The sequence below is a fragment of the Molossus molossus genome, unplaced genomic scaffold (assembly GCF_014108415.1).
Source record: "Molossus molossus isolate mMolMol1 unplaced genomic scaffold, mMolMol1.p scaffold_m16_p_20, whole genome shotgun sequence".
Lineage (NCBI taxonomy): Eukaryota > Metazoa > Chordata > Mammalia > Chiroptera > Molossidae > Molossus > Molossus molossus.
Window position 1 is genome coordinate 12,181,983 of NW_023425356.1, and position 20,778 is coordinate 12,202,760.

Here is a 20,778-nt window from a genome sequence, read left to right on the forward strand (position 1 = left end):
TTCTGCATTAATTCAACACATCTTTATTTAGTGATTCTCCAAGTCCTGGTGATTATTGTTCATTCCATGTTTGGCTTCAACGGGAGAGTTCCCTCTATGCTACTATGTGCTGCCTAACTAAGCTTGAGGTAGCAGTCTCCAGAGATAGCAGATGGTAAGCTAGAGGGTATGACATGGAGTCCCCAAAACTGTGATATGATTTGAACAGTGGTTATCTCTTGCCTGCTGATATTTTAAAGGAGCAGAGTAGTATATAAATTGGCATTTATGATAGACATGGGATGAAATCACAGCTGTTTCTGATATTTTGAGCAAGATACTCAAATTCTCAGAGCCTCAACCTTATCTGTAAACTATCTGTTACTGAGTTTTAATTATGCTCCAAACTCCAGCCAACAGATACTCTGACCAGAGCCCCTGACTTGTCTGGCCGATCACGACTAACTTCAGAACCTTCAACTCAGAACAATCAAGTATTGACAGCAGGCTGTGGATTAAGGGGCCTACATAAGGAATTCAGAATCTAGCCTCCCCCCTCTCCCAAGTTCCTCTCCAACACCCCTTGGGGTCTTCACATGTTTGTGGAACAGCTTCACTCTGCACAGGCAGCAGAAGGGAGCCATAGCTCTGGGCTATGGGGGCAGATTTATTTGGATGATAGGACTAATATTTGTGTAACCTGCTGAGACCTGTGTGGGAGAGTTTGGGGTGGTTTTTCTTTTGGCAAGGGGGTTTGCTCCGATTTCACATCCATTAACACAAAACATGAGCTAGTCAGGGCCCTTGTGGTCTGTGGTGAGGGGATTCCTGTGGAGAAATGGGACTGAGTGAGTCAGGCCAGGGGAATGTCTTCCTTGCAGAGTGGAGTCAACTGGATAACTGATGAGCCAATGGTGGGATTAGGGAGGGGGACATGGAGGGGAAGAAAAGAGCTTCTGACATCTTGAGCTGGGATTAAGAGGAGGAAAGCAAGCCTTAGGGTAGTTGGAAGGTAAGAGGGTTACAGTCAATCTGAACTCAAGAACAGAGTTGAATGAATTTACAAAAGGGTACTGTCTTTTTTTTAATCCTCACCCGAGGACATTTTTCCATTTTTTGTTCAGATAGAGTGGGAGGGAGAGAGAGGAAGAGAGAGAGAGAAACATCGACGTGAAAGGGACACATCGAGTGGCTGCCACCCACACGACCAACCAGGGCCGGGGACAAACTGCAACCGAGGTACGTGCCCTTAGCGGGAACCGAACCCAGGTCTCTCTGGACTGCAGGCCGACGCTCTAACCGCTGAGCCAAACCGGCCAGGGCAAAAGGGTACTGTCTTGTATGCTGAGCTGCTGAGAAGAGCCTTGGGTCCCAGTTAACCCTTGCTTTCACAAGAATATCCAGGTTACCACATAAATGATAGCACAGGCCTTCCACGGGAAATCAACCTGCGTTAAATCTGCCTGTGCTCTATTATCTATCCTTTTTTGGTTCTCACCCCAGGGAAGGAAGTGGGCCTCTTCTGGCATCTAAAACTGCTCTGTGCTCTTCTCTGAGCTCCAAATTCTAATTCATAAAGACCCAAGTTTTGTATTTTCCTATAAATGGTTAAGAGAACAGTGAGCTGTCCGGAGAGTGAGAAGTTTGAAAAGTGAGGTGGGTAGGGAGAGAAAAGAGGTCTATGTAAGCCCCACCACAGAGGTTATGTGGCTTCAAGAAGGAATGATGGCCAAGCCATTAATTTTTCCTCTTATTCCTTAGCTTGCCTCTGCATTCCGATTGGCTTTAGACAACTGGCGTCCATTCTGTGCTATACAAACAGAAACGAATTTATTTGGAACAAGCCGCAAAACGAGAACTTTATTTGGTGTAGTTGGGGCTCCGTGCAGTTCTGTTGCTACTCACTGCCTCTAATCTCCCCTCTTCCCTGCCCTATTTAATAGTGACCTGTCCCACAGACCAGCAGTCTCTTAGCACCTCTCCTCTCTTCCAGTCCTTCCTATTGGTCCTCATTTCTTTTAACTTTTAATATTTAGGTATAATGCAGGCAGAAAGAGCTGTTTGAATACAAAGTTAACTTAAAAGACATTGTCTCTATCCTTTACAGATCTTAGAATCTTTTTTTTTTCCCTTTGGTACATGCCCCTAGTGGGAACTGAACCCGGGACTCTCTGGTCCGCAGGCCGACACCCCATCCGCTGAGCCAAATTGGCCAGGGCGGGATCTTAGAATCTTTCAGAGAAGGCACATGACTGAAGTGCCTCCGCTGTGCCGTCTGTAGCTGGGTTCTCTGATGTAAAAGTTAGGATGCCAGCCTTAACTGTGTCCTGGAGAGAAGAGCAACCTATATTTTGGCCAACCTTGAATAATAGCACTAATCCATACTCTTCCTCAAAGTGCTGCTAGAAAAATGCAACCAGGGACTTCAAATTATTTAACAGAATCACACATTGCCTGGCCCTGAGGGTCTGTTTGCAAAAAGTTTTGTAGGTCTGACTCATGACCACTCACAGCCTCATTTCTCTTCTTCCCTGTAGCAGAGAGTGATTTCTTCTCCTTTCTTTCACCTCCCTCAGCAATAACACCAACTGCTAAGTCCTTGCCAAATTCTCAGACCCACTTAGGACATTGGCTTAAACAAGAGAGATAATTAGGATTTTTTCCCCTCTGCCTTTTGAGGTTTTATTTAAATGCCCTCAATGGTCATAGGGCAGAAGCCCAAGGGAGGACACCAGGAGAGTGTGTTTCTCATCCCTGAGAGGCTGTCAGCCTGGCTCCTGCAGCCAAATTACAGCACCAGGGAACAATGTGGTGCATTCCTGGGCAGGTCGGTGGGACCCTGGGCCCTGGGCCTTGCGAAGAGAGGTGCCAGACACAGAGCTCTCCGTAAGCAATCCTGCAGAGCCGCCCCCTGGGTGCAGAGATGAAATACGGGAGAGCTTCACATTACACGGAGACCTATAGCTCACACCTGGTTATTGATGGCCTTGGTGGAGGCCTCTGCCCCCACCCTCCACTTAGGAACCGCCTGCTACTATGGGGGTTGGACATCTTCGAAGAAATGTTGGAAAACGAGATGCTTCCTTTTCACACTTTGCTCTCCTATCAGTCTATGAATAACCATGAGGATACACATACACATGAGGTGCACATATATGGATATACATACACATATATGGACATACACATAGCTTCTCATTCTAGTCATCTTCCCTCTCCCCAACAGTAAAAAACAAGCAAAAAAAACCACAAGTAAAATCCTTCAAAAATCATACCAAAAGCAGAACTTCAGCTATAACCAAGGAATATTAAAAAGTTACATTATCAACATGCAGGCAATATTTGGTTTGGGGACCAGTTGTCACGTGGGGGTGGCAGGAGAAGGAGGCAGAAAGGGATCAACGATGGACAATTAGCACCCAAGTGAAGGGTCTGAGACTTCTCAGAGCTGATTCAAGCTGGAACTAGTGTGATTCATGCCCCATATGTTGTGAATGGGGGGTAGTCTCCTCCTGCTCATGGCCTGTTGTTGTTTTTAACTCTTAGGTTAGAAAGCAGGACAGCTTTGGGCTCCAGAAATAATCTCCCCAAAAGAGGCACTGGAGAGGAGTGAGCAGTGGCTTTACTAGGGCAAATATCAGTTACTACACTGAACTGAGCTTTCCCAGAAGATGTTATTCTCTCTGGGGGATTGGCAGGTTTCAGGCAATAGCCAGAGGAGTGTCAGTAATATCCAGTCCCTGACTCCGAAGTGATAGAAGAGAGGGAGCATTTATAAGCACATTTTCGCACTTCCATTTCATGACTTAAAATGGATCTCTAAGCCTCTTTGTGGCTATTCCTCATTTACTTAAGTTTTTTAGTCATCCTGGATTTGAGAAAGCAAGGTAAGCATTCTCCTCTTAGCCCTCTAACTCTGAGTTATCTTGGCTTAAAATCTGCCTTTGCTCACTTCCATTCTGCCTATGAGTCTATGGATGGAGCAGCTGGCCATAGGAGTTCCCTTTCTTTGACCAAAAGGAGCCAAAATCTGGTGACTTTATTTCAACACCACCAGCCCCTGTATACAGGCCTGACCAAACAAAAAGGCTAAAGCTGAGTGAAGAAAAAAGGAATACAGTTTAATTCACAAGCTGTCCTATTTGACAACTTTTTTCAAGGTAGGGCTTCCCCAAGATTAAATGTGATACAAGCCCTGGTTGGTGTGGCTCATTTGGTTGGGTGCCGTCCAACACACTGAAAGGTTGCCGACTTGATTCAAGCCAGGGCGCATGCCTAGGTTGCAGGCTGGATCCCTGGTGGGGGCATGCAGGAGGCAGTGGTTGGATGTTTCGTTCTCACATCGATGTTTTTCTCTCTCCCTCTCTAAAAATGAATAAAAATCTTTAAAAAATAAATGTGATCCTTACAAAAAGCTTTTTTATGTATGCTTTAGCACATAACTCTCACACCAACCCTGTGGGGTGGGAGTTACATTCACTATATAGGTGCTGTTCAAAGAGGCTCAGTGATTTCTCCAAGGTCACATAGATATTAAGGGGCTCAGCCAGAACTTGAACATAGGGCTTTGACTTTGCATCCTGTGTGCTCTTCAAAGGCTGCGGATGCCTCAGGCTGGAGGCCCCAGAGTCCCAGTAGCTTCAGAAAAAAGTGATATAAAATATTCTAGGAGGGTACATGTGAGCAGAATTTACAAAAGGAACAACCTAGGCCTCCTCTAACCTCATCAACAAATCCCCCTTTTGCCATTTCTGCCACAATTACCACCATCACCACATGATTACTAAGTAGTCCCTATTTAATCAACTCTGGCTCTTAGTTCTATCTATTCCTTTTTTCTTCTTCAGATTAAATCTTAAACTTTTGTTTTAGTTTTATCTAGTTCTTCTAAAGTGATGCTGAATGTGAAGACATGGTAGTAGTAGTCATTAGAAGGCATGATAGGAAGTTACTAAACCTTCAGGCTTTTAAAGTGTGTATTAGAATTTCCTTTGAGACTTCACTCTTTTTTAAAATGCTGTCAACCCCTGGGTTAGGAAAGTAAGAACAGGGAATGACCGTGCTAAAAAAAAATCCTATCCCAGGCCTACTCACGGCCTACTAAAGGTGCTGGGACCTCTAGCTGAGACAGGTAATTCATCTACACCAAGGCAAAGAGTATCTACCCTGCAGAGAAACCCCTGCAAGATGAGGCAGACAACAGATTTTTCATTTGATCAAAAATGTTTGCTGCTCTCAACCCTTCCTCCCACTCTCATTCAAAATCTGAACTTCTGTTTAGGTCCAAGACAGTGACACAAAGCAGCTCCGAGAGACAATGTGTGCAAGGGGAACCCTTCCCTGTTCAACCCTGGAATGCACTTCGTTAGAGACAGCATAAGCCCTCACATACTCTACCTATCCCACCCCTGCACCCCAACTGTGAAGGCAGGAGGGAAAGCTGTAGAAACACAGTGTTCATCAATCACAGACCTGGGATGCTGCAGCTTCCTGCCTTGGGCCCCCCTGGAGCTAAAGGAAGACACCTCATGAAAGCAGTCTACCTATAGGCAGGATTTCTCCCAGAGCAAACCTCACTTTTTGGTCCATCTATCTTGGCTCTCACTGCTCTCCCTGCTTCCCACCCCCACTGCCTCCGCATGTGGGCTCAGAAGTCATCATCTAAAGAATTCCACTGCTCACCTCCTGCATAGCAGCACAGCCCCATGAGGCCGCACACCAGATGGAGGGGATAAAAGTACGAGGTCATGGCTTCTAGCAAGAGGCTTTTTCTTAAACTAACCCTGACTCCTGGAAAAGAGGCAGAGCAGGAGAGTGTCGGGTGAGCTGCTGACGACAGCAGCTTCATAGGTCGTGTGTAAAAAGGAAGGAAAAAGCTAACTTGGCTTTCAGTGGAAATTTCCCCACTCCCATCTCCAGACCTACTCCTGGTTTCACATCTACTTCTTGAAGGTGTCTGAGTAGAATCAGAGGATGTCTAACCAAAGGATTAAACTCTTCCCAATTGTAGGGCCCTCTCTAGCAGGCTGCCACACACATGCTGAAGTGGAGGCCAAGCCCTGAGCACAGGCCCTGTTTCTTCAGGAATGCAACTATGAGGTGAAGGGTATGGAAAGTGGGCTAGAACTCAGGGGAAACTGAAAAGGTTGAAGTAGGACTTGAAAATGTTTGTGTATAAAAAAACAAAGACAAAGGGGATGGAGGAGGAGCATTTCTAGAATCAATATGCTGTCAGGTGGTGATGTATAGAAGCAATAATTACAAAGAAACAGTTTAAGTAACAGACAGAAGTCTCAGAATACAGAAAATCAGGAGAATGAGATTAATCAGGCCTTCTAAAAGAGGTGGCTTTTGAGTTGGATATTTATTTATTTATTTAGATTCTCACCCAAGTATATTTTTCCATTGCTTTTTAAATATATTTTTTATTGATTTTGAGAGAGAGAGGAAGGGAGAGGGAGAGAGATAGAAACATCAATGACAGAGACACATCAATTGGGAGCCCGCAACCTGGGCATGTGCCCTGACTGGAAATCAAACCAGCAACCTCTTGGTCCATAGTTGATGCTCAACCACTGAGCCACACCAGCTGGGCTTTCCATTGTTTTTTAGATAGAGTGGAAGGGGGAGAGAGAGAGACAGAGACAGAGACAGAGACATTGATGTGAGAGAGACACATTGACTGGTTGCCTCCTGCACAAGCCCTACTGGGGCCGGGGATCAAAAGTGCAACCCAGGCACATGCCCTTGACTGGGAATCGAACCCATACCTTTTCAGTCCACAGGCCAGTGCTCTGAGAAAACCACTGAGAAAACCAGCCAGGGCTTAAGTTGGATTTTTAAAAGATAAGGTATGGACAGTTTGAGGGCAGTCAGAGGAACACATTCTAAATAGAAGGAACTGGTTTATGCTGAAACTTAGAAGCAAGAATGTGCAAGCAATATATAAGGAATTTCAAGCAAGTACATATTATATACACTGGGGAATATAGAGAAATTAGAATGCTGAGATGAGGACTTAAATAATGTGAGGTGACTGCATGTGCCTAGACTGTCAAATGGTTCAGAGTCCCCTATAGAGACACACAGCATCTTGATCTATGTCAGTGAACACCAGGGCACCTAAGGGAAAGCACAGAGGAGTCCATTTGTTACATATACAGAGACTAAACGAGAGCTACCCTGTAAAGCCCAACAAAATGTGAAGTATCATTAACCGCAACTCCCTATCATTGGAGATTCTGGGCTAAATAATAGATATCAAATATCCTATCCAGAACTGTGATGCATTAATGTAGGCGTAAAGGTCCAGAACTTGGCATAAATCAAACCAAACTCTTAAGAAGTTAGAATGTAAAAAAGGAATAGTTTAAAATAGAAAATACATGCTTCTCTCCCTTACTCCCAACCTTAAAACTTGACAAGTCTCCTATGTCCCCGGGCATACTGGACTTTTGTGGCTGGCAGATTCATCATACCTGAGGCCATGGTGACCGACAGGAGGGCTGTGAAAGAGCTTGAGGGACTGCAAAACCAGCTCCCTAATCAGTGGGAAGACAGTTCTCCTGCACTACAGGTTGCTAGAGCAGCAGCCAAAGACAAGAGACAAATTCCAATTTCATGACTTTCAATTTGGTCCCTGGCTTCTCACATTTGTTGAAGGTAAAACAGAGCTGTTTATCAGCATCTATCATATTTCCTGACTGAATTTCCCTAACCTCTGAGGGCAAAAACCACAAGGGCAACCATGTTCTTCCACACTTTCCTGATGCCACTTTCAGAAACAGAATATTGGAATATATATTTTATATTTATGAATATTAAATAAGCCAAAAGGTGAGTAATAGCCTAAGTCCCTGCTTCACTTAACTGGCACAATTTGGTGCTGGAAGGGAGGTAGCCACCTAACAGCAATAGCATTTGTTGGTATCATCTTAGTTTCTTCCTCCTTTCCTAAGCCATTTATAAAAGGTGATTTCTGAAACTCTCACAACAGATAAGCTCAAGGGTTTACATTCAACTGTGGCACGACTATGAATTCATTAAGAAGCATGTTTCGGGTTGCACTATAATTTCCCTATGTAACATAAACCCATGGAATCTGACATAAGTTGATTGCTCATGCTGGTTATTTTATTTACATTTCTGAATGGAAGGGATTTCAATACTCATAAAATATCTAACTGACTTATTTTTTTCATTTGTTCTCCCAGAGCAGCTATTATAAAATAGGCATAGAGAAAGAAGTCTCAACTTGTATAACTGGTTAAGTAAGCAACCAGGGAAAAGTTATTGCTCAAAAGCAATTTTCAAAAAATTCAATAAGGAGCTTACAGCCAAACAAGAGATATGGTTACTCCCAATACCATCTGAAAGATAAAAATTAAGTATGTTCATTATCTTTGTCAAACCGAGTCCTTTTGGAAGTAGGTGGTAGCGTCACAGGAACTCAGGGGCCCAGAGTTTACTTAAGTCTTTCTCAAGAGACCTGATATTAGTAGACACCGTCTAGTATAAATCTGAATACAGGCAAATGGATGAGAGTGGGATTCTCCTTATAGTCCAGAAATATAAATGTGCCTTTATGATGTTTCCCCTATAAAAAGGTAAAACTGTCCAGGATGCAGAATTGATCAGCAAAATTCAGCTTGAAAGAGAAGGAAAAGGAACCTTATTTTAGTGCCTTAATCCAATATCCTTTTATTATTTTTTTTTAATTAACGTGATTTGTGCCTATTTTCAGAATCAGTGACTGAAGAATGAGTCTTTGACATTAACAGAGGGTTCTGAGAAATTCTGAGTGGCTCTTTCCCAATCTCTCTCCACAGAGCCAAGTAACTGTAGTCTTAACTTTTGCTAGCCTGCTCTGCTTCACAATGGCATCACACCACTTCATTTTCGAAACCAGGATCACCCTTAGTCCTTAGTAACCTGTCATTATTAAGAATGAGAAGATATAAAAGAGAAGGCTGAAGATGTATGTATGAGTATGGAGGCTTTTTCCTTATGGCAGCTATTGTGTGAATCTGAGGCAAAACATTTCTTACTTAAATTTTGAACTGTGGAGTGTTTCATTTTTTTAATAAATTCTAAACTTCAGATAAATAAAATGAGTACCACAGTTTACAAAAACATGAGCTTTGCCAGTTAGGTGTAAAGATGAAAGTTCCCCATGTCTCATATTTTTAAAAATATATAAAAATAAAGAGACCTCTTTCTATATCCTCTTGTTTGACTCAAAGTAATTCTAACCAAAAAAGTTATTGTAAAAGGAAAAATCTTCATGAGTCTAGATTGATTTTGGGGTCATTAATCTTGTGTGAGGCATGTGAAAATAACTCACCAGTCACTTCTACTCAGATGAACTAAACTATTGTCATGGCAGCAGCCTCTGTCTTCTACTAATACATCTCTCGCCTGCCTCAAACTACCTACCACTAGACTATGAGTTACTCGTGAACCAGGATTGTATTTTCTACTGTGCAAAGGTGACTGATAATGATCTGTTCACTGAATGAATGAACGAACAAACAAATCCATTAGTATTAACATCTAAATATAATAAATTCATGTGTCAAAAACTTACACATGGCCGTGGCCGGTTTGGCTCAGCAGGTAAGAGCATCGGCTGATGACCGAAGAGTCATGGGTTCAATTCCGGTCAAGGGCACATGCCTGGGTTGCAGGTTTGATCCCTGGCCCCAGTGGGGTCGTGCGGGAGGCAACCAATCAATGTGTCTCTCTCACATCAATGTCTCTCTCTCTCTCTCTCTTTCTCTCTGTCTTTGTCTCTTTCCTTTCTTCCCTTCCTCCCTTCCTTCCTTCTGCTCTAAGATTCAATGGAAGAATATCCTCGGGTAAGAAAGGATTAATTAAAAAAAAAAAAACTTACAGCATGTTACAGAATAATCATTAAATCATTAGCACATTACAGGATGCGCTAGAACAACAGTTTAACATATTTTTCAATGCTGAAGCTCTTTAAAAACTAAATTTTGAAAACAAATTAAGATAAGCCCTTTTGGAGTCCTTCCATTCAATAAACCAATACTGAAAGAAGAATTTTTTCAAGGTATCCAGGACTAAATTTTTCTAGTGCAGTTTTGTTTTTTTTTGTTTTTTTAAGGAGGTATTACAATAGCTAAAATATACCAAGAGAAAATTAATAAAAGAAGTCTACGAAGTTAGGCCTTAGTTGAATTAGAGTCCCTGGGCTCTCAATAAGGGCTAAATCCCTAAGGGATCAGAGTCAAGTAAATAAAAAATCCAGCTGAATTTTATCAGAGGGCAAAGTTTCAACTTTGAGTACCCCAGCAACCCAGGATGAATTATGTATAAGATTAGCAAAGTGCCTTCATCCACACCCCAGCCAGAGAACATTCTTCTATCTCACAGTGACTAAAGGAAAAAACAGCAATGTATTTGCCTGCCAAGAATAGTTGCAGCTATACTCTAGATAGGAGCCTAACAACACTGAGGGATTAAAATTTAATTGTAAAGCTGCTGCTACCTGGGAGTAAAAGCTTGAACTCTGGCTTCAGAAATACATTGGGACTCCAGCATATTGAATAGATGAAAACAACAGCTGGCAAGTCACTAACAAAGAGTGTGAGAATATGTTCCCTTCCTAAATTCTTCCTCAATGCCTCCCTTCTCTGTGTATCATATGGTAATGTGCAAGAGTGCTCAATGGGAACATAGCCCTTTGCTACACTTTGAACAGTACATACACATTTCATTTCCAGAATGCTTGAAATTGCAGGATGAGATCAGAGGGTGGTTATGTGGTCTGAATTTCCCCGAATATCAGTTCTCTTAATTTTGTTGAACATCATCTGAAGCCCAAATAATTTCTTTTCTTAAAGCTGGCTGTCAAGATGGAGCTATGGCAATCTTACTGTTATTACAGAACTAAGATAATTTAATTTTTCCCCTCAAATTCAGATAGAATACCATTGACATCCAATCTTTTACTGAGGCCTCATCAACATTAAGGAACACACCTAAGTTTCCTACCTATTAGTACAACTACCAGCTACTGGAAATTCCCACTTCAGCCAAAAAAAAAAAAAAAAGCCTAAGTGATGATATTTTAGACAAAAAAGTTTATTCTGCTCAGTTAACACCCCATGATCCTTCACAAACTAACCCTTTGATTTTGAAGTGATATATATTCCTACTTTATATTAAAACTTTTTTTTTTTTTTTACCATTTCAGAGAGTCAAATCCCCTCTGCATCATTATAAACCAATGCCTACTGTTTCTTTAGTATTACTGTACATTTTAGACAGAGGATGACATTCTCTGTGTATGTGACATGAATAACCAAATAGCATTCTTTCTTAAGTGGCTTACTAGCAAGAACAAGAATGAAATGAAAGGGAATCAGTTTGAAAGACAGAAAAGCACATGTCATGCTCTAAAGCATCTGAGTTCATCAAGTGGGCTTACACTGCGAAGAGTTCTGTAGGCAGCTTAGTTTTCTACTTATGTCTCTGCCTTTGCAGTGAGCATTTCTGCACCTTAAGTGCCTTTGTACTTTCTGACAACCCAGGTCAGCCTCTTAAAACTCTTCTCTATATTAATCTCCAATAGGAAGAAGACCTCTCTAGCAAAACCACTTTGCTATCACCACTCCATCATTCTATATCCCCTCAGCATTATTGTATTTGGTTTAGAATTTATTCTTTTGTACCCGTGTTGGCATTTAAGTTGTAAAGTGACATTTATTGAAACCAAGCATATATACCAGGACTGAAGAGCTATCTATTGTGTAATTCCAAGTAAATTGCTTAACTTTAATGACTCAGACTTCCCCACACTAGAAAATCATAATGTGTCCTCCAATGGCTCTAGAATAAATGAGAATATAAATATACCTCTTTAAGAAAAAGATAATAACTAACTAAAGTCCAAATTATTCTTGGGTTAAAATTATAATACATTAACAAGTCATACTAATTTAGTTCTTTTGAGCATTAAAAATTTGATTGGTAGGGGAAGGAGCTACATTTCAGTCAAGAAAAAAGTTAAAAACAATTCCTCAAGGTTATAATTTTCTCTTGTATCCCATTATTCTCTCCATTTAGGGGTCTATGCTCAGCCTCAAAAAAGCAAAGATGTTTTCTAAAACAAAAATCAGTAGGTTTCCTAATGTGAATTCTAATATCACTAGTGTAATGGATTTGGAAGGAGTGATTTACATCAGTATCTAAGTGCAGCTCCTCTAAAAACTGCTATGCAGTCCATTTGCCCCATGTGCTAATGATGAAGCAATAAATATATTAGTAGCAGTTACTGACAGGATGTCCTAAACTTTGGCACTGAGACTTTTACTTTGAGGGGAAAAGATAATTAAATATACAGCCAAATAAATTCAAGGAGAGCTTTTGTGAACTTCATATTTAACAGACACATGTTCACAGGGTAAGAGGGTGCTTTCCACAAACTTCAAAACTGAATTAAATCCTAGGGAAAGGGTATAGGCATGCACGTAAAAGTTCACTGTCCTATCTTTTATTCTTTTTTTCCTTTGAAAAGAAGAGCTCAGCCCTGACCGGTTTGGCTCAGTGGTTAGAGCATCGGCCTGCGGTCCAGAGAGACCCGGGTTCAGTGCCCGCTAAGGACATGTACCTCGGTTGCAGTTTGTCCCTGGCCCTAGTTGGTCATGCAGGAGGCAGCCACTCGATATGTGTCCCTTTCACATGATGTTTCTCTCTCTCTCTCTCTCTCTCTCTCTCTCTCTCTCTCTCTCTCTCTCCTTCCCTCCTTCCCTCTCTCTCCCTCCCACTCTATCTGAACAAAAAATGGAAAAATGTCCTCGGGTGAGGATTAAAAAAAAAAAAGAAGACGAGCTCATACTTAGAAAATCTGGATAAAGAACATCAGTGATTTCATAAATTTCTCACTCTTGTTCTTTTTGAAGGAGAGCAATGAGAAGGAAGCATGAGAAATAACACCCTTACAGAAAACGAACAACTTCTTTTCTATTGCTACAAATATCTCAGTTAATAAATAAAATCAAAAGTGGAATATTCCAGACTGCCCAAATAAAGACTTCAGTGTCACTAACAATAGAACAAAAAAAGTAAACATTTAAAATTCTGACCTGCCACACAATAGGTTCATTTTATTATCAGGATAGTCTTTGAGAATTACCTCAGATATATTGCTGTGGAAATAGCATGGTTAATGAACAATATTTTTTAGGACTATAAACTTTGTAACAATTCAAGATACTTTAAAAACTGTATCAGTTCTTATGAGCTAAAGAAACCTCATAGCTTTGAAAAGTAATCAAGTTTCAAAGAGAAGAAACTTATCTTGTCAGTTTAATTTCTGCATGTGGCCCTATGTATTTAATAAAGAAAAATACAACTCTCATAGGATTTAAATATTAATAAGTGAAGTCAGATGGAGAATATAAAAAAAGTTTCACCTATGAACAGATTTCATGTCACTTTTTATGACAATGGAAAATTAAGAACCTTTAAAAATAATAATTTTTTTCTACTGGTATATATCAATATATAGTTATAATTTTCTATCAACTTCCCTCATTATGAGGACAATCTTTGCCCTGGAAAAATGATGAGAAAAGTGGACAAACCTCAAACATTTTTATCACTAGTCAGTAAGACATTTTGGCATTTATAACTGCTTATTACTTTTTAAAATGTAATTTGGGGAGAAAAATGTTAATTATTTTTGGGCAGGGGCTGAAGAAATCCCAGTGAGATATTCTGTAGAGAGGTCTTTCATTAGTGTAACATCTGACCTTCTATATCTTTGGAAATCATGCAACTTGGCTAATGTAGTCCTTAAAGAATTAATCAAGCAGATTGTTAGGCCCTAGTTACAGTGGAGCCAGCCAATTATGAGTTGCTCAGAAATTCATCACTGGCATGTCCAACCATATTTTCCCACATAAAGATTAGTAGAAATATGTGGAAACAGGGCCCATTCCCACCCCAGCACAGCTACAGTATGTGTTCAGTGAAACAAGTTTCAACAAAGTTTTATCTCAGTGGAAACAAACAATTTATTTGGGAATCTTTTTTATTCCTGTCTTTACTCATAACACCTTTTTTTTTCTTTCTTTTGCCAACATTGCAAAGCCTACCCTATTTAGTTAAACCTAAACCAGATATTTTATATTCAAACACACTTCTGATTGCAGAGCACTAAAGTCACATGCCACAAGCCTGAATTCATCAGTAAGTTACCCAAATCCCCAAAGACCAACACTATCTTTTCACTGTAGTGATAACGGCCTCCCAAGGCTTACTAAGAAGCAAGCTTTCCTTGCGATAGAGAAATGAAAGGGGCCAGAGCAGACGAAGATTGGTTCTCTAAGGAGAGGACAGTGCTGCTCTTAAGTAAAGACGCTCCTTTCAGATAAGCAGAATCAGATTCCAGTTCACTTGGTTTGCTGGCTACCCTTACTTTGAACTCTAGTATTTAACCCAGCAGGCTTCAAAGCAGGTGAGAAAATGACCTACCACTTAAAAGCAATTTTTTCCTTTTCCAGGAATTCTGGCCTTGGAGAATATCAGCTCTAATATCAGCACATTCCACATCTCCATGGATTTATGCAATTTTTTTCATTGCTCTATGTCTAATGTTAGGCAAAGTTTTATCTCAGCCAGGAATAAAATCAGAAAGAAAAAAATCCTAACTCACTGAAAATAAAATCTTATTCCACATCATTTTATACCATACAAAAGGAGAAAGGGAACTAAAATCACAAACCACTCCAGTTTGTTCCCTTCCATTTATCAAAATCTGATATACAGTGAGGATTATTAAAAATCATTGATCTCTAGTGCCTTGCTTCATAAAAAAAAAAAAAAAAGAAGCAATTGTTAACAAATATATTTTAACAAGTTCAAATTAAATTTACTCTTGCATGTGAGCTAATACAGAAAGATATTAGAAGAAGAAGAGACAACGGCAACAAAATAAATTTACTTAAATTGCTCTGCCTTACTAAACAGAAGAATAGTAAGTTTCAAAGAAAATTCTTCATTCATTTCTACTGTGGCCATCAAATATCTGATTCAATTGAAAACCCTAACACAGGCAGTTTGAAAACTTACTATAGGTTCTATTCTACAAGACCATTTGCCATGGCTAGAATTTAAAACATTTCTCCACTTTCTGTCCTCCACATATACATAAGGTGCTGGAAGTATAGTACTAATAATATTGTTTAAATGTTTATACCACCATTTATACTACAATTGCTATGGAAAATGCATTTTAAGTTTACTATTAGGACATAGCTCTTCCAAATGTGAAAGGGGGTAGGGTTTCCAGCTATGGCTGTACTTTGGTGATGATGATGATGACACTGTCACAATGGCAGCAACAGCTAAGAGTCACCTAGTTTTTACTGTGGGCAGACATGGTTCAAAACACCTGACATATCTTAAACTCATTTAACACACACACACATACACACACACACACATACACACGCACACCCCCCTCCCCCAAACCTGTGAGGTAGTACTATTCTTATTTTCCTGTGAGGGGGAGAAAAGGATAAGTAACATACTCGGCATTGCACAGCCAGTAAGTGTCAGGGTTGAAATTCAAAGAAAAACAGTCTGGCTCCTGAGCCTATGCTCATAACCACTTAGCAATGCTGCCCCTTTCTACCTTGATAAAGTGGCACTAACCAGGTGTTCTAAATTCCTCTTTTAGCGGGTAGAGTAGAGCAGGGCTTCTCATTTTAATGTGCATATAGGATCACCTGGGGATCTTCTTAAAATACAGATTCAGGAGATCTGGAGTGATGACTGAGGTTCTGCAATTCTAACAAGTTCCTAGATCATTGGTGGTGATGCTCCCAGTGCATAGAACACACTTTATTAAGTGGTGAAGATGTAGGATGGGGGCCTCTCACTCCCTTGCTGGTTGCTTGGCTGGCTGTTGAGTCATTTATATATTATGTCTATAAGCTGGAGATTGTCCGTACCGTAATCATTTTCCATTGGTTCTTTTTTTTTTTTATCCTCACCTGAGGACATTTTTCCATTTTTTGTTCAGATAGAGCGGGAGGGAGAGAGAGGAAGAGAGAGAGAGAAACATCGACGTGAAGGGACACATCGAGTGGCTGCCACCCGCATGACCAACCAGAGCCGGGGACAAACTGCAACCGAGGTACGTGCCCTTAGCGGGAACCGAACCCGGGTCTCTCTGTACCGCAGGCCGACACTCCAACCGCTGAGCCAAACCAGCCAGGGCTCCATTGGTTCTTAAATGAAACCTGCCCCTGGAACTGCTGCGTACCAAATATTGGTTTGCAGATAATCTCAGTAAATCCTTAGCTTTTCAGAACTTAAAATATATATACAAAAACCACAAGGATTGGCTGTAAAAGTTTGCTGTCAGGCACATTTTTTTATTATTTTTTTTAAATCCTCACCTGAGGATATTTCTTCCACCAATTTTTTTTTTTTTTTTTTTAGACAGAGTGGAAGGGAGGAAGGGAGGGAGAGAGAGAAAAACATTGATTTGGGAGAAACACATTGATTGGTTGTCTTCTGCAAGCGATCGTGGCCAGGGACCACACCTGCAACCCAGGTGCATGCCTTTGACTGGAAATTGAACCCTCAACCCTTTGGTCAAGAGCCAATGCTCTAATTACTGAGCACACCAGCCACGGCCCATTTTTAACACTATATATCACCAACTATACAAATAGCAAAAAACAGTAAAGAAATGCCTGTTCATTGTTCAACTAGAATCACAGTACATTAATAACTTTGGTCTAAAAAAGAAGCTTCCACTTTAAAATTATAATTATTCATCTTCAGACTCTGCCAGAAGAGTGCTAAGGAGCTTGTACTATATAATCTTAAAGGCTTTTCGGATGTATCAGTGATCTCGTAGATAAAGGCAGACACTATATACTAATACCAAAGGACAGAGCAGACAGTGAGCACACTCCACATGAATTTTAGCCCATACTTCAGGGAGGTACACTACTAACAACTGCCACATCTCTATCCCAGATTCTAGAATCCCGGCCTCACTGTAGTTCACCTCCTTCCCACTGCCCTGAGACAAACCCAATATTGAAGTAACTCTCTTATTGCTTGCTGTGATCTCAAATATACAGCTGCATATTTTTTCCTGTTGTTAAATGGATGGGATTCCCTTCTTAGTCTATTTTTTTCCATGCTGGATTACACTGTAAGGTCATTTCAGTTTGAGATGCTCTCACTCAATCAGCACCACTGCAAACAACAGAATTATAGTGTGATCACTATGCTTTCTTTTTACACCAAAAGAAAAGAGGATAGTCAGTTTCCAACTCAAATATCTATAATCCCTGAACAACAGTAGAAAGTCATTCTTCTTGAAGCTTGACCCAAAATCAAGTGTGGTCTCAGACTCCTAGGCCTACAGCCAGTGGCAATTTAACACATTATACAGTTGACCCTCAGGGAAAACGGGAAACCAGTGCTCTTACTCCAGGTACAAGAAGAAAACCAACTAATCTTTAAGGCACAAAATAAACTGTTCTTAGGCAGGAAAAGAAACTGTGAGGAAACAGAGTTAGAGTGGAGGTAGTTCAGAGAAAATTATAGAAATCACATTACCAAGTAAGGGCTAATGTTTCTATGGTTCTCAATGCTCTTCTATTTGAAAATATAATAATAAATCATCATTTTCATTTTGGGTCTGCACTTGTATTACCTTGTAAAAATGCAAAGATGTATAAGAAAGACAAATTTTTTTAAAAAGGCTTAACGGGACTTATCTTTGGTAATTTTACTTTGAGCCAGTGATAGTAATTTATAAGTTTATGTAGAAGAGTAAATAATCACAGGATTCTCTCTGTAATGTCAGTCCCCAAGTACTTCCTGGACCTGGATATGGAAATGAGGAAGAGTTCAACACAAGAGGGTGAAAATGAAAATAAAGGTCTAGCCCTGGTCGGTTTGGCTCAGCAGCTGGAGCATCAGCCTGCGGGCCAGAGAGTCCTGGGTTCGGTTCCCGCTAGGGGCACATACCAAAAAAAAAGAAAGAAAAGAAAGGTCTATACATGGTTCTGCACTCAAGGTTCGGGGAGGTCAGTAAGAACATGCAGATACAATAAGAGGGAGAACCTCTGAGTAAAGAGGCACATTCTGTCCTAGCCGTCCCATCTTACCTTCTTATTCTCCATCTCAGTTGCACTATTGAATCCAAAGTTCAGTAAATACTTAGAACTAATAATTTCATTTAAATGGGAAAATCAAAGGGCTTGTTTACAACATAGGGATTTTTTTAAATGCATTTAAGAGAACTGGATTATTTTTTAGCTAAAACAAGTGCTATGTTTACCACCAAAAGTAATCTACAAAGACCAACTTTATAATGTTATGCCACTGTTTTCTTCAAACTTTTAAGCAACAAAAATATAGTTCAAATCACCAAAAACTTATGTTTGACATATTTATGGCAGCAAGTTTACAAATCAATTCCTGTAATTTACTATAACAAGTATCACCCACTGCTCAGTTGGTTTAGCACTAACACATCAGAAATGGTTTCTTGTGTGCTTTACAAATGTTCTACACAAGTCCTTGAGATCATACTTACAGCTTTAGCAAAAACACTCATGATTTCAGGAAACTGGTGTGTGAGAAGAGCTATCATTGCTGTAGAGGAACACAGTCCTGCTGTGAAACAGATGAAAAAAGGAAGCTCCTTCTTTGGGTAAACAGATACTGGATGAAAGGCTGCAAGGAAGAAAAGGTAGAAGTGAATTTTATTTCAGAATACAGTGTAAGACAGTTTTAATATCTTCATACAAAATCTATTTTTAAAACTAAAAAGGAAATTAATTAAAAAAGAAAAGAACAAGAAGTCTCTGGCTAAGCAAGGTAGATAAAAGTTATCCATTATTTATTCCAGTATCTACAGTGTATATACACAGCCAGATGACAGTGCTGGAGACTGGGAATAGGATGGCATCGTGGGAAAGAACATTAATTGTAAAGTCATGCTGAGGTGGTTTTGAAGAAGAGCTTTGTCACTTATTAGCTGTGTGATCTTGAATAAGTTGTTAAACCCTCTATTAGTTGCTGTGGAGTTGTTATGATGAACATTGTAAGCCCTTAATAAATGTGAGTTTTTATAATTCTGGATCTTTGGGAGCAGGGAAACAAGTATAGAGATCAAGAGACAGACATGTGGCTGGAAATTTCCCAAAACCATCAGTTACTAATTTTACCCAGTTATTCTATATGTGGCAGTCCATCAAATAGTATAAAACTCAAACTAGAATACTAAAGCCCAAGGATTCTGAACATAAGTGAAGTCCCTTGTCTAATTTGACCACATTCAAACATTTACTCAGATATTATTTTTCTAATAAGTGGGATATTTCAATAGCAATAATATTCAAGTACTTATATTTTATCTGAAATTTGAAAATACCTGAATAACAATGCTGAAATAAGCCTATGATAATGCTTGGCACACAGTAGGTGCTCAATAAATGTCTGTTGAACTGAAAGCTATTCTGGGACTTCATTAGTCCAGGAAGTTGACTGCTCAGAGCTGGACACAAACCCAGGAATTCCTGATGTAATATCCTGCATAAGTAAGGGATGACTAATTCAGTGCTGAATCAAGGTCAGCTATAAATTTCACTTTTTTAAACATAATGATTCACAGAGAATATTACACCTAAGTTTCCTTCAGTAGACATGGTATTTTATGTCATATGCTATCTTCAGAAAGTATATACCCAAAACCAAACTCATCAAAAATTCAAAATATTTCCAGGGCCTTGAGTCATGTTTAAAGTGAAAGCACAACAGACCTAAATTTTTTTTAAAAGTTAGGAACATTAGAAGCTGTGGACAACATTGTGCTTTCAGCACCCAAAAAACAGCATTCCCTTTTGCCCCATCCCTCAGCCAAGAGACTCCAACTTCTTCCAGCAAACCAAGAGAACCAAATCATGGTGTTTTTGAAGACAGGGGAAAAAATACATGTGGTATGCCAATGGTTACTATAATTGCTATCACTGAGATACAGCAAAATTAATAATATTAATTAAACTGTACAGCATTTTATGGTTTACAAGGTACTTTTTAATTTCTACTACTGTAAAAAATTTTTAATAACCCTAAGGTAGATAGTATTATTCCCACTCTATAAGGTAGGAAACTGTATAGCTTTAGTAAGATAATTTCCTAAAATATGAGATTTTTATACTGTAGGAGAGACCTAATTATTTATTTCTGGATTGCTTTCTGTAGATTCATTTGTCAGTCAATGTTTAGCTAATACATCAATATAATGGATGACTAGTACAGAAACACTCCCTTGGAAGTAAAGTTCAAATTTCATCACTGGCTTGTAGAGAAAAATTTATCAGGAGGCATAAAAGACAACTAAATAGCTATGTGAACTAAGGGAATAGTTCAAGTCTGAACTTATGAGGTTCATAAGCAAATTCCAGAATGCTGTAAGTCATATCAAGGTTGAAGGAGAATTGAAAACAAAAAATATTAAGTACTCCTGAGTATTAGAACTCCACATTATTAAAAATGTATTCATTCTACCACAGTTAGAAACAAAAAAAGAAAAATCTCTAAAGACACACAATATAATCCAACAAAACCCCCAGCATATCCCTCCTCTCCAACCTCCTGAAAATTCCCAATGAGTAGCACCCTGGAAATTATAAAGGCCTGCCAAGAAGCAAAATGTCTATTCTTATAACCTATGGCTCTGACAATACATGATGATAACCCTGGTTTTATTCACATTACTGTGTAAAGTAATAT

The 20,778-nt window shown here is 39.7% G+C and overlaps 1 protein-coding gene across 10 annotated transcripts in view; it reads right to left on the minus strand.

Moving 5' to 3' along the window:
- Nucleotides 1-20,778, minus strand: part of ST7L (suppression of tumorigenicity 7 like) — a 147,031-nt gene that overhangs the window by 43,204 nt on the left and 83,049 nt on the right. For 8 of the 10 annotated variants that reach the window (XR_004960849.1, XM_036271850.1, XM_036271852.1 and 5 more), the window contains one exon: nt 18,578-18,717. Coding sequence is in view for 9 of the 10 variants with exons in the window: in XM_036271850.1 (XP_036127743.1) it covers nt 18,578-18,717 (140 nt within the window). In the remaining variant the exon portion in view is untranslated. Of the gene's footprint in view, nt 1-17,605; nt 17,690-18,523; nt 18,718-20,778 lie in introns of those variants that run through there. The other 2 variants (XM_036271851.1, XM_036271857.1) reach the window with 2 other exon arrangements.